The sequence below is a fragment of the Scyliorhinus canicula genome, chromosome 14 (assembly GCF_902713615.1).
Source record: "Scyliorhinus canicula chromosome 14, sScyCan1.1, whole genome shotgun sequence".
Classification (NCBI taxonomy): domain Eukaryota; kingdom Metazoa; phylum Chordata; class Chondrichthyes; order Carcharhiniformes; family Scyliorhinidae; genus Scyliorhinus; species Scyliorhinus canicula.
The window spans coordinates 68,423,506-68,439,448 of NC_052159.1; the positions used below are offsets into that span (position 1 = coordinate 68,423,506).

Genomic DNA, 15,943 nt, shown 5'->3' on the forward strand with positions numbered 1-15,943 from the left:
TAGTTAGAACGTGTAGTGCTCTGGCTGGGTTTGCATCGTTAATTCTACTGCTCTGACATGAGGTTGATTTTTCACGCCAGAGCCCTGAAGTGGCAATTTCTTATTTTCATTCCTGCTCTAGTTTGCAGCCCCCTGGAGCCATCAAATACATATTTTTTCCTGCTCTCTCTGGCCTGTAGCCTGATCCCAGAGAATTCCGAAATGGTCTATTCCCCTCTCCATTCTCATTGCTGCCTATTTTCTTGTTCTTCACCTTGCCCTGATCTGCACATTACACTTGAAACCCTGAAGTTGTGGCCCTAGCCCCACTTAACCTATGCAAATACATGGTAGTATTCCCGAAGATAAAAGCAAATTACTGCTGGCATCTGAAACAAAAACAGAAAATACTGGACAATAAGCAGGTCTGATAGCATCTGTGGAGAGAGAAGGAAGCTGACGCTTCGAGTCAGGATGACTTTATCAAAGCTTTGACAAAGAGCCATCCAGCTTTGACAAAGACTTGGAACGTTAGTTCTGTTCTCTCTCCATTGATACTGTCAGACCTGCTAAGATTGTCCAGCATTTTCTGTTTTTGTGGGATTCACTATTTGGCTTTCCCATAACCTTGAGGAAGCGTGAGTGTTTAAATCTCAAAACAATAAAACTTTCATTCTATGTCCTACATATCCTATCCTGATTCCTTCAAAACAACAGGTAAGTCAAAAGAGCAGCTTCAGAATAAATGCTGCATGGCTCTGGATAGTCATGGAACTGACTGTGGATGGAAGAGGAAACTCATAATGCAACTCCTTGCAGATGCATAGAACATAGAACATAGAACAGTACAGCACAGAACAGGCCCTTCGGCCCTCAATGTTGTGCCGAGCCATGATCACCCCACTTAAACCCACGTAACCCCGTAACCCAACAATCCCCCCCATTAACCTTACACTACGGGCAATTTAGCATGGCCAATCCACCTAACCCGCACATCTTTGGACTGTGGGAGGAAACCGGAGCACCCGGAGGAAACCCACGCACACACGGGGAGGACGTGCAGACTCCACACAGACAGTGACCCAGCCGGGAATCGAACCTGGGACCCTGGAGCTGTGAAGCATTGATGCTAACCACCATGCTACCGTGAGGCATACATATGACTTTTGAAAATGAAACAGATGGAAAGTGCTTTAAGCTAAATTTATTTCCTTATTTTTTTCAATTCTATGGCTGAACAGTGGGGAAAATCTGTGTGCGACATGGGCTAAAATGATCAAGCTGGGCTCTATAACTGAGTTTACAGATCCATCTATGTATCTATTGGGGAGAAAGCAGGATTAGGCTATTGAGTTGGATGATCAGCCATGATTGTGATAAATGGTGGAGCAGGCTCGAAGGGCCAAAAGGCCTCCTCCTGCTCCTATCTTATATGTATCTATGTCTCATGCAGGGCATAAAGGTAATCCTCCTCCACTGTTGTGAAAGTTCTGTTTTAAAAAAATATGTGACATCTGTTTTTGTTTTGTTGATTTATATTTGCCAACAATGGAGAGAATTGAATAAATAGTTTTCTTTTCTGAAATTCTTTTCTTTTGAAGGCTGGTTTGGCTCAGTGGGCAAAACAGTTAGTTTGTGATGCAGAACAAGGCTAGCAGCATGGGTTCAATTCCCATACCAGCTTAACCGAACAGGCGCTGGAATGTGGCGACTAGGGGTTTTTCACAGTAACTTCATACTTGTGACAATAAAAGCTTGTTGTTATTATTATTATTAAATTGCCATGTTTTCACAAGCTGGGACAGATTGCATAATTATGATGCTTAATTTTGACATGTTTCCATGTTCCAGGCTTTAGCCCCCTTGAAAGAGAAAATTAGAGAAATAGAAACAAGGTAAGTGTTTTTTCCTTCTGCTTATATTAACTTTAGATAACGTAGGGCGAGATGAATTAAGGTGAGAGTGAGGCTTCAGTGGAGCATGAACACGGGCATGGAGAGGTTGGGCTGACTGACCTGTTTCTGTGCTATATATTGCATGAAATATGTTCATCTTGTGAATCCAATTTGCTCCATTCATACTGTTGTCTGCAATGAAGCAGATCCATTTAGATTCGGTGCTGATTGGAAATAGGGTGAGTGACGCAGCTGGCATCACCGTTTTGGCTTTGCTGCTACAGCGGATATATTTGAATGCAAATTTTGTCCCACTTTACTCTTGTATTACTGCTGAGTTTATGTCTATTTGCAACTACTAAATCGTATTAATGTTTTCCATGACAATAATATCCTTCCTCTAGTTATCTAAATAGCCGTGACCTGTTCAAATATTTTAGTAATTTAAACTCCAGAACTCCATTTAAATTGGCAGCTTGTTGAGCAAGTTGAAATTTGACTGAATTGTATTGCAACCAGTGCAGTTGTTTGGTCTAAAGAGTTGCTTTTGTTACAGGAGATGTAGTTAATGATGGTGGTACAAGTAGTTTGTAAAATTTTATTTGTTTATCCTTTTATCTGTGGCTTTGTTTTTTGTTACGAATGGTCTATGTAATTGCTGTGCTGAGAGTGTGGGAGAAGGGACATGGGCAGGAAGAGTTTGATGCAAGTTCATTAGTGAAGCAGAAGACATGGTATCATTCCAGAGGTGACAGAAACAATTTGTGATTGAATCTCTTCCGGTAAACATGTTGTTTAAATAAGCAAAAATTATCATTATAGTCAAATTGAGATGTGCAAATAAAAGTCATGGATCATAGTTTGCTGTGACAGGTCATCTAGTTGCATATACCATTGGTTAAACTAGCTTTTGCACGTTTAAGTTTTTTAAAGCTCTGAATGGCAAGTTGCTCAAAGTACAAGCTGATAACTGCAGTGAGGAAAATGGCAGCTTAGACCTCAGTGAGCAGGGCAAATGTTATGTATCCACGGGAATAGCCTACCAGGCCATGGCAATGAATCCATGTCGATTATGCGGGCCCAGTTGAAGGACACAATTTTCGGTCATGGTTGATGCGCATTTGAAGTGGCCGGAGGTTGCCATTATGAAATCGACAACCCGGAACAGACCATTGGCAGGCTTGACTAGGTATTTGCAAGATTTGGGCGAGCTGAACAGCTCGGGAACGATAACAGAATGCAGTTCACGTCTGTTAAATTCAAGGGCTACTTGAAGGGGTATGGCATCAAATTTGCTCCCTACCACCCAGCTACCAATGGCTTTGCTGAACATTTCATACAATCGTTCAAGCATGCAGTGGAGGTTTCGAGGGATAAAGGCTCTCTACCTAAATGTACCAGTAGCTTTCTAATGACATACAGAAACACTGGATTCAACAACACAAAGCTCACCAGCTGTACCGATGTTAAAAAGGAAACTATGCACGCAGTTCGACCTTTTGACTCCGTCTTCAACTTCAGAGATAGTTAGACAATAACATCAGATGCAAGTGGCTAGAAGGGAACAACATTCCAAAAGCAGAGTATTTGACCATGGGGAATGTGTTCTTGCAACAAATTACACCTCAGGCGAAAAATGGACTCCAGCAATTATACTAACCAAAACAGATCAATTTCATGTACTATACTAACCGACTATGAATGAATTTGGCATCAGCACGCTGAATAATTATTGTCCGCACGTAGTGAGAGTACAGAATCTGTACCAGATGTTTATATCCCAGAGTATGGACAGCAACATGCCAGTCTTGAGGGCTACAACTCTGAGATTGTGGAACCTGTTACGACCGCGTATCCACACAACATGAGACAGTTCCCGAGTTGGCTTTGCCTGATGCGTGTTGCAGTGAACAATGTGCAGGAAGGCACTCCTAGTACCCCTAAGAGTTCCTGAACAACATGTTCTGCCAAAATGAAACAAGACGTTCACCCAAAATACTGTCTTATGAAGATACATACATAACAATGCTGGTTGTGGCATAATGTGTTGAATCTGCTTTAAAGTGTTTGATTAAGTAAAAAATGCCGAGGACACTAAAGAAGTAAAGTGAGAGGGGTGTTATGTATCAGAGTAACACCATTGGCAGGTATAATGTCACATGTTACGCAGTGACGTAATCGGAGCAGTTTGCAGGCTTTTGTGGATTGAGTGCACCATTGTACCCAGTTTGAGCAGCATTGTGTAAATTAACTCCTTGCACTATGTTATACAAACTTGACGTTTGCCACCTCTGATTCATTCTCTTTGCGGCCACAAAGAACATGCATAACAGCAAGCAACTGTATCTTCTTAACCAATCAGATTGCAGGATTGTAAAATAAACTGCATGGATTGAAAAGAATTAGAGTGTGTAAATTCAATGTCAAGTACATAAAGAGAAATAGAGAGGAAAAGAAAGATTGGCGTGAAAGAGAAAAGAGACTGGAAGGAAAGGTTTGAAGAACAGTTTTAAATTAAATTTGATATTTTTAATCTCCAGCAACAATTAAAACTTGAAGGAAGGAGGCTCAATACTTGTAATAGTTACTCTCCGTGCCAAAATAGTTCACAGGCAGTATTAATATTGTTATAAAAATAAGTACTTAGCCTGAAATAGCACGACTTAACTTTCTGTGGTGAGTTAGTTCCTGTTCATTGTTGAGGCATATTGAAAGGTGCCTCCAGATCTGTCAAAGCTATTTAATTTCATATTTAGCAAGCCAATAGCTTCCAATATTCTGTACTGGTGCTGAAATGGCTACTATTATACATCACCTCAGTTTCATCACTAACCAGGTCTTCAGCGGGTATCCTTTTTATCCCCGAAACCATCTTCTGAGTCTGCTTGGTAAAGAGAATACCTGCAATACATGAGACTGATGGAGTCATGACAGCGCCCTTGATATCTGGCAGTGATATGCATAATGATCTTGTAGTGGTCACATTAAGGGAATAAAAGCCCTTCTGATAGACAAATGTGCCTGGCTGATCTCCTGAAACCTTGCATGACTTGATTAATGTGGTAATCGCCCTCTGGACCTGTGGAAGTAAAGCTGACTGGCCTTATCAAAGTCAAGATGCATATAGTTGAAGACCTTGGCAAAAGGGCATCAGTGACCTGGGTGATGCAAATGTGGGCTGCAGATTTCAAAATCCTGAAGATGTCTTCAGGAATAAGCTGGCTTACAGAAATTCATGGATATGCTCACCTTGACAGCCACGGGCCATGTATGATCACCTGCTTTTCTTAGACAGCGGTCTTCTCACGTAAGTCTGCAGATGTCTGTGACTACTTGTCAGCACCCACCTTTCACTGTGGCTAATTTGAAGCTTGCTAATTTTGGTGGTTTTACTGCTGCTGGCAGGTCAGTTTCATTCCCCAATGACTTGTCTCCTCCACTCTGGCGAGATGTTTAAACAGGATAGAAACCATGCACTGGAAGGGTAAGTCAGAATTCAGGAATAATTTTTGCATTAATTGGTTTTATTGGGGCGGCACGGTGACACAGTGGTTAGCACTGTTGCCTTACAGCGGCAGGGACCCAGGTTCGATTCTGAACTTGGGTTACTGTCTGTATGGCATTTGTACATTCTTCCTTTGTCTGCGTGGGTTTCCTCTGGGTGCTCCGGTGTCCTCCCACAGTCTTAACAATGGGTAGGCTTGGTGGATTGGCCATGCTAAATTGCCCCTCGGTGCCCAAAGGTTGCGTGGGGTTACAGGGAAAGAGTGGGGGATTGGGCCTAGGCAAGGTGGTCTTTTGAAGGGTTGGTGCAGGCTCCTTCTGCACTGTAGAGTTTCTATGTTTCCTTGTTGATCCAAGGGAATCCCTTGCTGGCCTTGGACCTCCCCCTGAGGAAGCTAAATGAAAGTGGAATGAATTGCTTCTAACCTAATGTCTATTTTCGAGGATTTACCAAATTCCACCTTCTCTTGCCTGGGAAGACTCCACCGTATGACTTTCGAAGTGCCCAGATCTAATTACAATCGATGCATTGAAGTTGCATTGCAAAAAGTATCTCTGTATATAATTGTCATTTGCAGCCACAAGCAAAATGCTTCCTACGTTGATGGATTTCAACTTCATCTGAATCTCCAACCGTAGTGTAAAATTAAATATACCTGCAGAAGTTTTCGGCTCCACAGTGCCACAAATGGGAATTTCTGACCGACCTACTCATCACAAGACCAGTGATATTGGTCTACTTTTTAAATTTGAGTCTGGTTTTCAAAAAGAAAGTAAAATATTAAATAATTGAGTTTCAGTCTTGTTTGAGCAAATGCTTCTGAAAACTATGTGTAAGTATTTCAATCAAAATGCACTGGCAGTAATTCTATATTTTACTTAATGGGATAATCAAAAATATTTTTTGTTTCCAATAGCATATCTCAAAAATATCCTCCAGTAAAATTCCTATCTGAAAAGGATCGCAAAAGAATTCTGGTATGTCTTTCCTGGTTTCCTGTGGATCTATCCAAGGGCTGTTTCTTTAACTGTTCCTTATTTAACAATGTATTCCAGGTCTTGAAGTACAGTTTCTTTTCAGTTTGTTAATTGGGAGCAGAGGGAGCAATGTAAATCTTTATAGGGAGCAACTTGTTATTCTAGTAACCTAGTATGGGGGCTAAATTTAGCTCTCCGTCATAATTTTGAATTCTATTCCAAGCTGACTGAGACCTGAAGGACATATTTGTCAGATCGGGCCTGCAGCAAGTGACGAAAGAAACAACGGGAGAGAAAAATTTGCTTGATTATGTCCTCGCTAGTCTATCTATTACAGAAGCATCAGTCCACAGTAGTAATGGCCAATGTAAATTTCTTATGCAAACCAAATCCTGTCTTCATAGTGAAGACACTCGCCATCATTTTGTGTGGCACAGTAGCACAGTGGTTAACAATTGCTTCACAGCGCCAGGGTTCTAGGTTCGATTCGAAGTCAACACTTTCAACCTTATTTTGTTTTTTATTGGAGCTATATTTGAAATCTTGTGCAGCTCTGGCCTCCCAGCCTTCAAAAGAGCATTGCAATGTGCTTGGGCATGTTTTATGGAACCTGAGCACCAAATTATGTAGAAGCTTTTAAAATTTAACTTCTCACAGCAAAACAAATCAAGGGAGATGTAATTGAGTTCCTTAAAATTAGAATGCAAATTCTTTAGGAAAATTGAATACTTAGAGAGGTTACTTAGATGGCGATAAAAGAACAAGTGCAATAAATTAGTCTTGCCAGAGATTAGAAAACAAATCCTTAGAGTAAAGAACTTTCAATCAAGCTCCTTGAAACTAAAACATTAGTGTCATTGTGGAAAAAAACTGAATAATTATCTGTTTTTTTATTCTAAAGATGAGTATCAATAGATTTAATTTAATGCCACATAAGATACAAACATGCTTTTGCCTAGAAAAATACATCTTTAGTTTAAAGACTTTTAATTGTGGAATGCCTGATAATTCAATAAATCTTAATCATGAGATTATGAAAAACATTTTCTGTGACTTTGGGTTCTGCACATCTTAAGGTTCTTGAGGACCAAACTTGATGGGCCGAATAGCCTACTTCTGCTTCTACATCTTGTGCTCTTTTTTTTTAGCCCTCTGTCTCATGATGTGAAGGTTTGCACCAGGGTTGTCAACTCTCTGTTAAACATTGCCTGGTGTGACTCAAGCGCCCCACTATGCCAAGTCTCTGCCACACTTAGTATAGATGAAGAGAGTGAGCTAAGAAGGTTCATTATTCAATGGTTTTTGTTTTTTCTGAGTCCTCTTCAGCCATTTCAGCTTTCCCATTTCTTCTCGGCTTGTCCCATGTCTCTCCAAACAGTCAGCCTTCCTAGGTTTTAGCCATCAGCAATTGTCTCCCAGTTGTCTGTGTCAATGTACACCATCTTCATAATTCAATTGCAGGTGCCTTTGTCACCGAGGTCCAGCAGGTTGTGACCCAGTGGCCAATTTACTGTGCAGAATGTCTTTAGTTATGTGGCCATCATCTATCTGATGGACGTGGCCGAGCCAGTGTAGACTTTGGCTTGATATGCGTGTACGGGATGGAATTAGTTCCAGGATTCTAGGGTGACCTGTCCTGCCCAGAGCTACCCAGGATACATCTGAGGCAACAAAAGTGTAAACTGTCCAACCGTTTCTCCTGTCTAGCATATGCACCCAGGTCTCACTACTGTAAAGGAATGGTCAGTAGAAAGTGACAGATTGCTTGTGGAGTCTAGTTATGTGAAGTTACCAACAACCTCCAGTGTCATGTTGGTGTTCATTGATGGCAGCTAAGGCAAGTCCTGAACCATGCCTTTTGTCTACTTGATGCTGATGGTCATACTGAATTCTTTATAGTTGTGAGAGAGTTTGCCCCTGAAGGTGTTCCTCAAAATGGAATGCTAGTGCGACATCAACGACATAGAGTAAATCTCTGATGAGCTCTTGATGCACTTCTGTCTTGGATCTCTGGTGAGCAAGACTGAATAGCTTTCTATCAGTTCTGATCTCTTATTAGACAACCTACTGCAGAAGAACTGAAAGCATATATCAGCAGCAAAGAGAAGAATATGCCCAAGAGTGTTGACATCAAAACACAACACTCTTTGACCTTACTGCAGATCTCATAGGGTTCTGAAATTTTCCTGTTATAGCTGATCGTACTTATCTTGTCTTGGAGCGAGGCGGCCAGCCAATTTCGTCCAGCAGCTTAAATATACAGCCTCTTCTCAAATGGTTGAATGCCTTGGTGACATTGAGGACAGACATAAGAAATAGGGGAAGGAGAAGACTATATAGCCTGTGATCCTGCTCAATGATTCAATATGACTATGGCTGGCCTTGAACTTCAGCTCATCGTGGTCCTAAATGATCGGCTTGATACAATGCTTTCTAAGTGCTTTGTTAAGACTTCCTTAATAATGGATTTCAGCAATTTCCTGATGACTGATGTCAGGCTATCTGGCCCATAGTTTGCTGTTTTCTCTCTCTCTCTCTCTCTCTCTCTCTCTCTCTCTCTCTCTCTCTTTCTAGAATGGCAGTGTTACATCTGCTAACTTCCAATCTCCTGGGACTGTTTCAGAATCTTCAAATTTTGGAAAGTCATAGCTGACACATTTATTATCTCTGCAGCTATCTCTTGGATAGTTTAAATCCCTCTTTAAAAAGCTAGTTATACAACTTGCCAGAACATTGGTCCCAGTGTAGATTCCTTGACCAAATGCCAGCAATGTAAAATGTGCGTTGTTACTAATTCACTGGACAGGGCTACTAAAGTTGCTTTTTAAAGCTAAGCTTCTACTGACAAAGCTGATATTAAACGTGTTTTGAAGCATCTGTGTTTAGATGCATTTTGCTCCTTACATTAGATTCTGTTATAGTAAGGTTCCCCATTTTTGTATACCTATTTATCTATTAATAAATACATTACATAGATTACTGCAATTCTTTTCAAAATGCATCGAACAATGTTACATCGTAAGTATCTGTGTGTTGCTGTAATACCAGTTACAAATCCAGATGATATTACGCTGGGTCTTCAACTGTAAAATGTAAAAGTTAGATCCAGAAAATGTTGCAAATGCATAGAGGAGAAATGACTAATATGTCCCTTGATAGAGAAACAAGGAGGCAATCCAGCAATGCCAATTTCCTATTTCCAAAAGCAAGTAAAATTTGAGCACAAATTGTCAGACAGGCATTGCGTCTCTCTCCCATGCCCCCACCCCGGCCATTCTCTAGCCATCACCTCTTTCCTATTGTAATGTCCCAATGTTTCTCAGATTTTTTGTATTGTTTTCTCTACAGTTAATGAGCTTGATTCTCCCAAAATGGGATGATGTCCCCAAGCCGGCATTAAAACTCTGGTGTTTTACTCTGGAGATTCCTGCAAAAAAGATGATCTGATTCAATGGCCCACAGGGGGTTAGCAGGGACACAGAGTAATTCACGCAGCATTAGCTGCGGTTACAGGTCCCCACACGTCCGGGTTTGAGTCTGCGCATGCGCACGGCGGCAGCCTCCAGCGGCTGCGCCGAGCACCGTGGTGGACTGGAGCCACACATAAAAACTAGACCCCCCCCACCCCCCTCGGATCGGCCGCACGTTCGAAGATCTGACCGCGTGGATCTGTCCCCCGGCCACCTATAATGCGCCCCCCCCCCACCAGGGTGGCCACGGAGTGGGTCCGCAGCCTCGCGAGCATCCCGACCAGCAATAGGTGGTTAGTTCCACGCCGTTGGGAACTCGGCCGGTCGGGTGCGGAGGATCGCTGGGCTGGCTTCTGGCAATGGGCCCTCAGCCAAGCGGAGAACTCCGCGATCACGCCGATTCTCGGGTCCCGGAGAATCGCCAGGCCAGCACCGACTTTGGCGTGAGACTGGATTCTCCGACCCCGCACCGAACACGATTTTGGCGTGGGTCTCCGGAGAATCCAGCCCCACGTGTTCTTATTTTAAATATACAATTTTTGGTCTGGCATCTAAGTTTATTGCCAAAATTACCAGCTTTTAACAGGCAGAGTTAAATTAGTTTGTACTTTATCCATCTCTCTTAAGCATCATCTACTGCTGCTCCCCCTCCTCCCCACCCCCACCCCCAAAATGCCGATTAATTTAGGCTGGGTTTCTTATGCCACAAAAGTTCACTAATTTTAATATTGATTATATTGGATTACACATGGATAATAAGATTATGATCACCATTTCCAAAGTATACTACCTTCACAATGCTTACTTTTTAATTGCAATTTTGTTACTTCTTTGAATTCTCTACCTCAATTTTTCAAAATCCTTATCACAGAATGATCAAGCCGTATTATATAATTCCTTACATTTTTACTCCTAATGCTTTTTCATTATGACGTTGATCTATTCATATTACTACATTTACTTTTACCTTCTATTTTTTCCTAACTTGTTGGTTTGTTCACTGATATTCTTTATCCTGATATCAAAGAACAAAGAAAAGTACAGCACAGGAACAGGCCCTTCGGCCCTCCAAGCCTACGCTGACCACATTGCCCATCTAAACTAAAATCTTCTACACTTCCGCGGTCCGTAATGTATTTGTCAAGATGCCCCTTAAAGGTCACTATCGTCCCTGCTTCCACCACCTCCTCCAGCAGCGAGTTCCAGGCACCCACTACCCTCTGTGTAAAAAAACTTGCTTCGTACATCTCCACTAAACCTTGCCCCTTGCACCTTAAACCTATGTCCCCTAGTAATTGACCCCTCTACCGGAGAGGGAACTGTACTTTTGTCACACCCACATACCCCCATGATCACTGAGTCACGTACTCCACAGATTTGAACTCTTTATAATATCCATCTACCCTCCAATTTTATGGCGGCCGGATGGGTAAGGAATTGAATTGAATGTGATTTTTTTTTAAGTTATGTGTTCTATCTTTCCTTTTGCAGATAACAGGAGGAGCCGGATTTGTAGGTTCTCACCTTGCTGATAAACTCATGATGGATGGTCATGAAGTAACGGTGGTTGACAACTTTTTCACAGGCCGGAAAAGGAACGTGGAACACTGGATTGGACATGAAAACTTTGAATTGATCAATCATGATGTTGTAGAACCGTTATATATTGAAGGTGAGTTATGATTAACAAGTCATCCATCCCTTTTTGAGATCCTGTATACAAAATGACTCCATGGATCTTGGGGGCGATTTTCCGAGCCCCGCGCAGGGCCGGAGAATCGTAGCACCGCGCCTCAACGCCAGCGTGCGATTCTACGAGGTGCGGAGAATCGGCGTGTTTGGCGCGGCGCGGGCCGCTGGAATCGGCGGGGCTGCAGATTCTCCGGCCCAGATGGGCCGAGCGGCCGCTCTGACACGACAGAGTCCAGCCGGCGCTGTTCACCCCTGGTCATTGCGGGCGGGAACTCTGCGGGAACTCTCGGTGGGGGGGGGGGGGGGGGGGGGGGGGGGGCGGTCTGTGGGGCTGGGGGGGGGGGGGGGGGGGGGGAACGCGTGGCTCCGATGGTGTCTGGCCCGTGATCGGGGCCCACCAATCGGCGGGCCGGCCTCTCTGTCGGCGGGCCTCCTTTTTTCCGCCGGCAATGTTATAACCCTGCGCCATTGTTGTGTGGGGCGGCCTGGGGGAGCACGGCCACTGCGCATGCGCTAGTTGGCGCATGCCCAACTGCGCAATGTGCGTCTTTTACACAGCGCCGGGTCTCCGACGCCGTGCCGAGGTCCCGTTCCCGCAAATCGCGGCACGCCCCTGTCAGCCGAACGGAGGCCCCAGAATGGGGGTCTGGGAACGGGCGCCGACAACGGAGTAACACACTCAGGTTTTTACTCCGGCGTCGGCACTTAGACTCCCGTTGGGAGAATCCCGCCCATTTCATTTTAAGGCAATTAATTGTACGTGTGACATTTTGAGCAGAAATAAAAGAAAATTGAAGTTATGGAAAACCTAGATGCCAGGCACATAATTAAAACAATTAGGTAAGTTAGTATACAGCTAAGTCTGAAGCGATTGTAGTCACTAATATAATTTGCACACAACATGCCTCCACAAACAGCATTGTAATATGTTTTTGCAATGTGGATTCAGGGTAAATATTGGTCAGGACACGGTGATAACCTCCCTACTTTCTTTGAGATAGTGACACAAGATCCTTTATGCTGCTCACCTGAGCGGATATGCAAGGCCTTGGTTTAATGCCTTATCTCAAAGACAACACATTGACAGTACAGTGCTTCCTTATTACTGCACTGAAGAGTCAGCCATGATTTTTGTGATCAAATGTTGAAGTGTGCCTTGGACTCTCAATCTTCAAACTCGGCAGAGTGTTATAAACTAAACCTTACTGACATATAGGAAACTGGAGACAGGTCTCCTTATTTACCCGATCAAAAACCCTCATGATTTTGAACACTTCTGTCAAATATCTTCTTAACCTCTCTCCACCAAGTGGAACAACCTCAGTTCCTCTAGCCCCTCCACATAACTAAAATCCTTCATCCTTGGTCACACTATTAAATCATCTCGACACTCTTGAAGTTCTACTTAAAAATGCAGTGCCCAGAATTGTCTACGGCACTGTAGCTGGGCCCTAATCAGCGCTTTAAAAAGGATTAGCATAACTTACTTTTTTACTCTACGCCTTTATGTAGAGTGAAGTAACACATTGTATTATTGACTGCGGGGGCGTGATACTCCAATCCCCCACCAGGTCGGGGAATCGCCGGGGGCCGGCATCAATCCCGCCCCTGCCGTGTCCCGAATTCTCCACCACCAGAGATTCGGCGGGGGCGGGAATCGCGCCGGTTGGCGGGCCACCCCCGGCGATTCTCCGGCCCGCGATGGACCGAAGTCCCGCCGCTGTCAAGCCTCTCCCTCCGTCGGGAATCAAAACACCTACCTGACCGGCGGGACTGGCGGCGTGGGCGGGGTCCGGGGGGGGGGCCGATCTGGCCCCAGGGGGTGCCTCTACGGTGGCCTAGCCCGTGATTGGGGCCACCGATCAGCGGGCGGGCCTGTGCCTTGGGGGCACTCTTTTCCTTTTGCCTTCGCCATGGTCTTCACCATGGCGGAGGTGGAAGTGACCCCCTCCCCTGCGCATGCGCCGGGATGGCGTCAGCAGCCGCTGACGCTCTGGCGCATGCGCGGACTTACGCCGGCCAGCAAAGTCCTTTCGGCCGCGGCTGGCGTGGCGCCAAAGGCCGTCCACACCAGCTGGCGGAGCGCCAACCACTCCGGCGCGGGCTTAGCCGCTCAATGTGAGGGCTTGGTCCCTAAAGGCGCGGAGATTTCCGCACCTTTGGGGCGGCCCGACGCCGGAGTGGTTCACGCCACACCAACACGCCGGGACCCCCAGCCCGCCGGGTAGGGGAGAATCCCGGCCCAGTTGTTTGTAAAATTTGTCCTTGTCCCAAAGAATGCTTGTGCATGGACCTAGGCTATTATGAAATGCACTAGTAGCAATAAACTTATTGGACTGTTAAAAATAATTTTTTTGGGGTGGCACAATGGCACACTGCTGCCTCACAGTTCCAGGGTCCCGGGTTCAATTCCAGCCTCGGGTGACTGTCTATGTGGAGTTTGCACTTTCTCCCCGTGTCTGCGTAGATTTCCTCCAGGTGTTCCGGTTCCCTCGCACAGGCCAAAGATGTGCAGGTTAGGTGGATTGGCTATGCTAAATTGCCCCTTAGTGTCCAAAAGATTATGTAGGGTTACTGGGATAGGGTGGAGGCATGGGCTTAAGTAGGGTGCTCTTTCCAAGGGCCGGTGCAGACTGTATGGGCCAAATGGCCTCCTTCTGCATGGTAAATTCCATGATATTGCATACTTAACCCATATTCCTATTTATAAGCTTTTGTAATTTATCCTGTCACCATTGAAGATTTGGGTATTTGCACCAGTGTGCCCTCTAAGCAGCTGCACAACAGCCTGGAAGCTCCCACACAAGCCGAGAAGCAGTTGGCCCTGTTAAGTTGCCACGGAACCAAAAAGGTCAACGGGCACTTAATGAGTAGGTTGCGCACAAAAGATTGTTAATCTGTACCCCATTTAACAGTGTACCAATCTTGCTTTTCTTCACTCTTCCTATCAAAATACCTTTCTGAATAATACATTGAAAATTTGTTATTAAAATATTAACTATTGTGATCTATAAGGTGACTCTGTTTGCTTTTTGTAATTCAGTATAACATTTAGACACATTTGAACCATCTTGTGTTAGGAATCCAATCAAGATCAAAAGTAATGAGCACGTAAACATTTTGGGACAAAGTTGGACAGAGCCTGAAAACCGGCCTGGGGATCATGGATATGTATTACCCATGCCAGTTGCTTCTGATGCAGGCAGCACACAAACTTTCTGTTGCCAAAAGGAAATGAATCCACAAGGAACCAGGAGGTCATCCAGACAAAATTTGCAAAGGCAATGCATCCAGATAACCATAGCAGTTAATACTAGGTGTCCAGCCCCGAGGATCCGGATACTGTGCCACATAAAGTTAATTTGACCTCATACAAATGATCAAAGTCGCAATCTTCATATACCACATCCTCCAGTTCCACTACCAGCCTCCCTGCTCTGTTCTCCACACCACTGTAACTCACCTACCAATGATCTTTATCAGTCATGCCTCACATTCATACACTTCACCTCCTCTTGAATAAGACACAACGAAAAGTCCCTCTAATGGCCTGTATTCAGTCTAACTATTCGAAACTAAAACTTTAAATGCTCAATAAATTGAGAACTGAACACCATAGGCTAGTGCTCAGAAAGACTCCTGGTTTTAGAGATATACTGATCAAACTTCTGTAAGTCTCATGGTCATATAATCTGAAGTTACTTTGCCAGCCTTATTACGGCAGTATCAGTGATAAATTTGCTATCAAATAAGTAGTGGAGTTCTTAGACTCCACACTCCATCCCTGCCAACTGAGGTGCCCATTCTTATGACAAAACTTTAATCTGATGCTCCATGTTCTTGTTCCACTGGTTCAGACAGGTGTTAATGATTCTTTGGCATTATTTGAAGAAAGGGAAGTTCTTCCAATGTCCTAGCTTTCATCCCTCCCTCAATCAGCTCCATCAAAAGATTCAGTTCTGTAGAAGGGTCATACTTTCTCTCTTCACAGATGCTGCTGGACCTGCTGAGTTCATATAGCATTTTATGTTTTGGTTTCTGTCAAAAGATTAATTGGTTGATCGCTCATTTCAATAGCAGGATTACGCTGAAGCAGGATTAGCCTGTTGAGTTGGATGATCAGCCATGATCGTGATAAATGGCGGAGCAGGCTCAAAGGGCCAAAAGGCATTCTCCTGCTCCTATCTTCGATGTAGCTATGTATGTTTGCTTGCACATAATTACTGTATTTTCTTTTTTTTATAAATAATTTTTATTCAAATTTTCACAAAATATCAATAACAGAAAATACCAAGAACAGAAAGAACAACACCCCCCCCCCCCCCCCCCCCCAATGTATACACAAAAGAAGAAATAAATTAACGCCCGTCATTAGCAAAGAACATATATACACGTCCCTTCATCCCAAAACAAAAAGACCCCCCC

At 44.0% G+C, this 15,943-nt stretch overlaps 1 protein-coding gene across 1 annotated transcript in view; it reads left to right on the forward strand.

Annotated features, from left to right (window-relative positions):
- Positions 1 to 15,943, forward strand: part of uxs1 (UDP-glucuronate decarboxylase 1) — a 113,373-nt gene that overhangs the window by 24,070 nt on the left and 73,360 nt on the right. Inside the window, exons 4-6 of the mRNA XM_038818235.1 lie at positions 1,831 to 1,874; positions 6,296 to 6,356; positions 11,318 to 11,498. Of these exons, the coding sequence (XP_038674163.1) occupies positions 1,831 to 1,874; positions 6,296 to 6,356; positions 11,318 to 11,498 (286 nt within the window). The remainder of the gene's footprint in view (positions 1 to 1,830; positions 1,875 to 6,295; positions 6,357 to 11,317; positions 11,499 to 15,943) is intronic.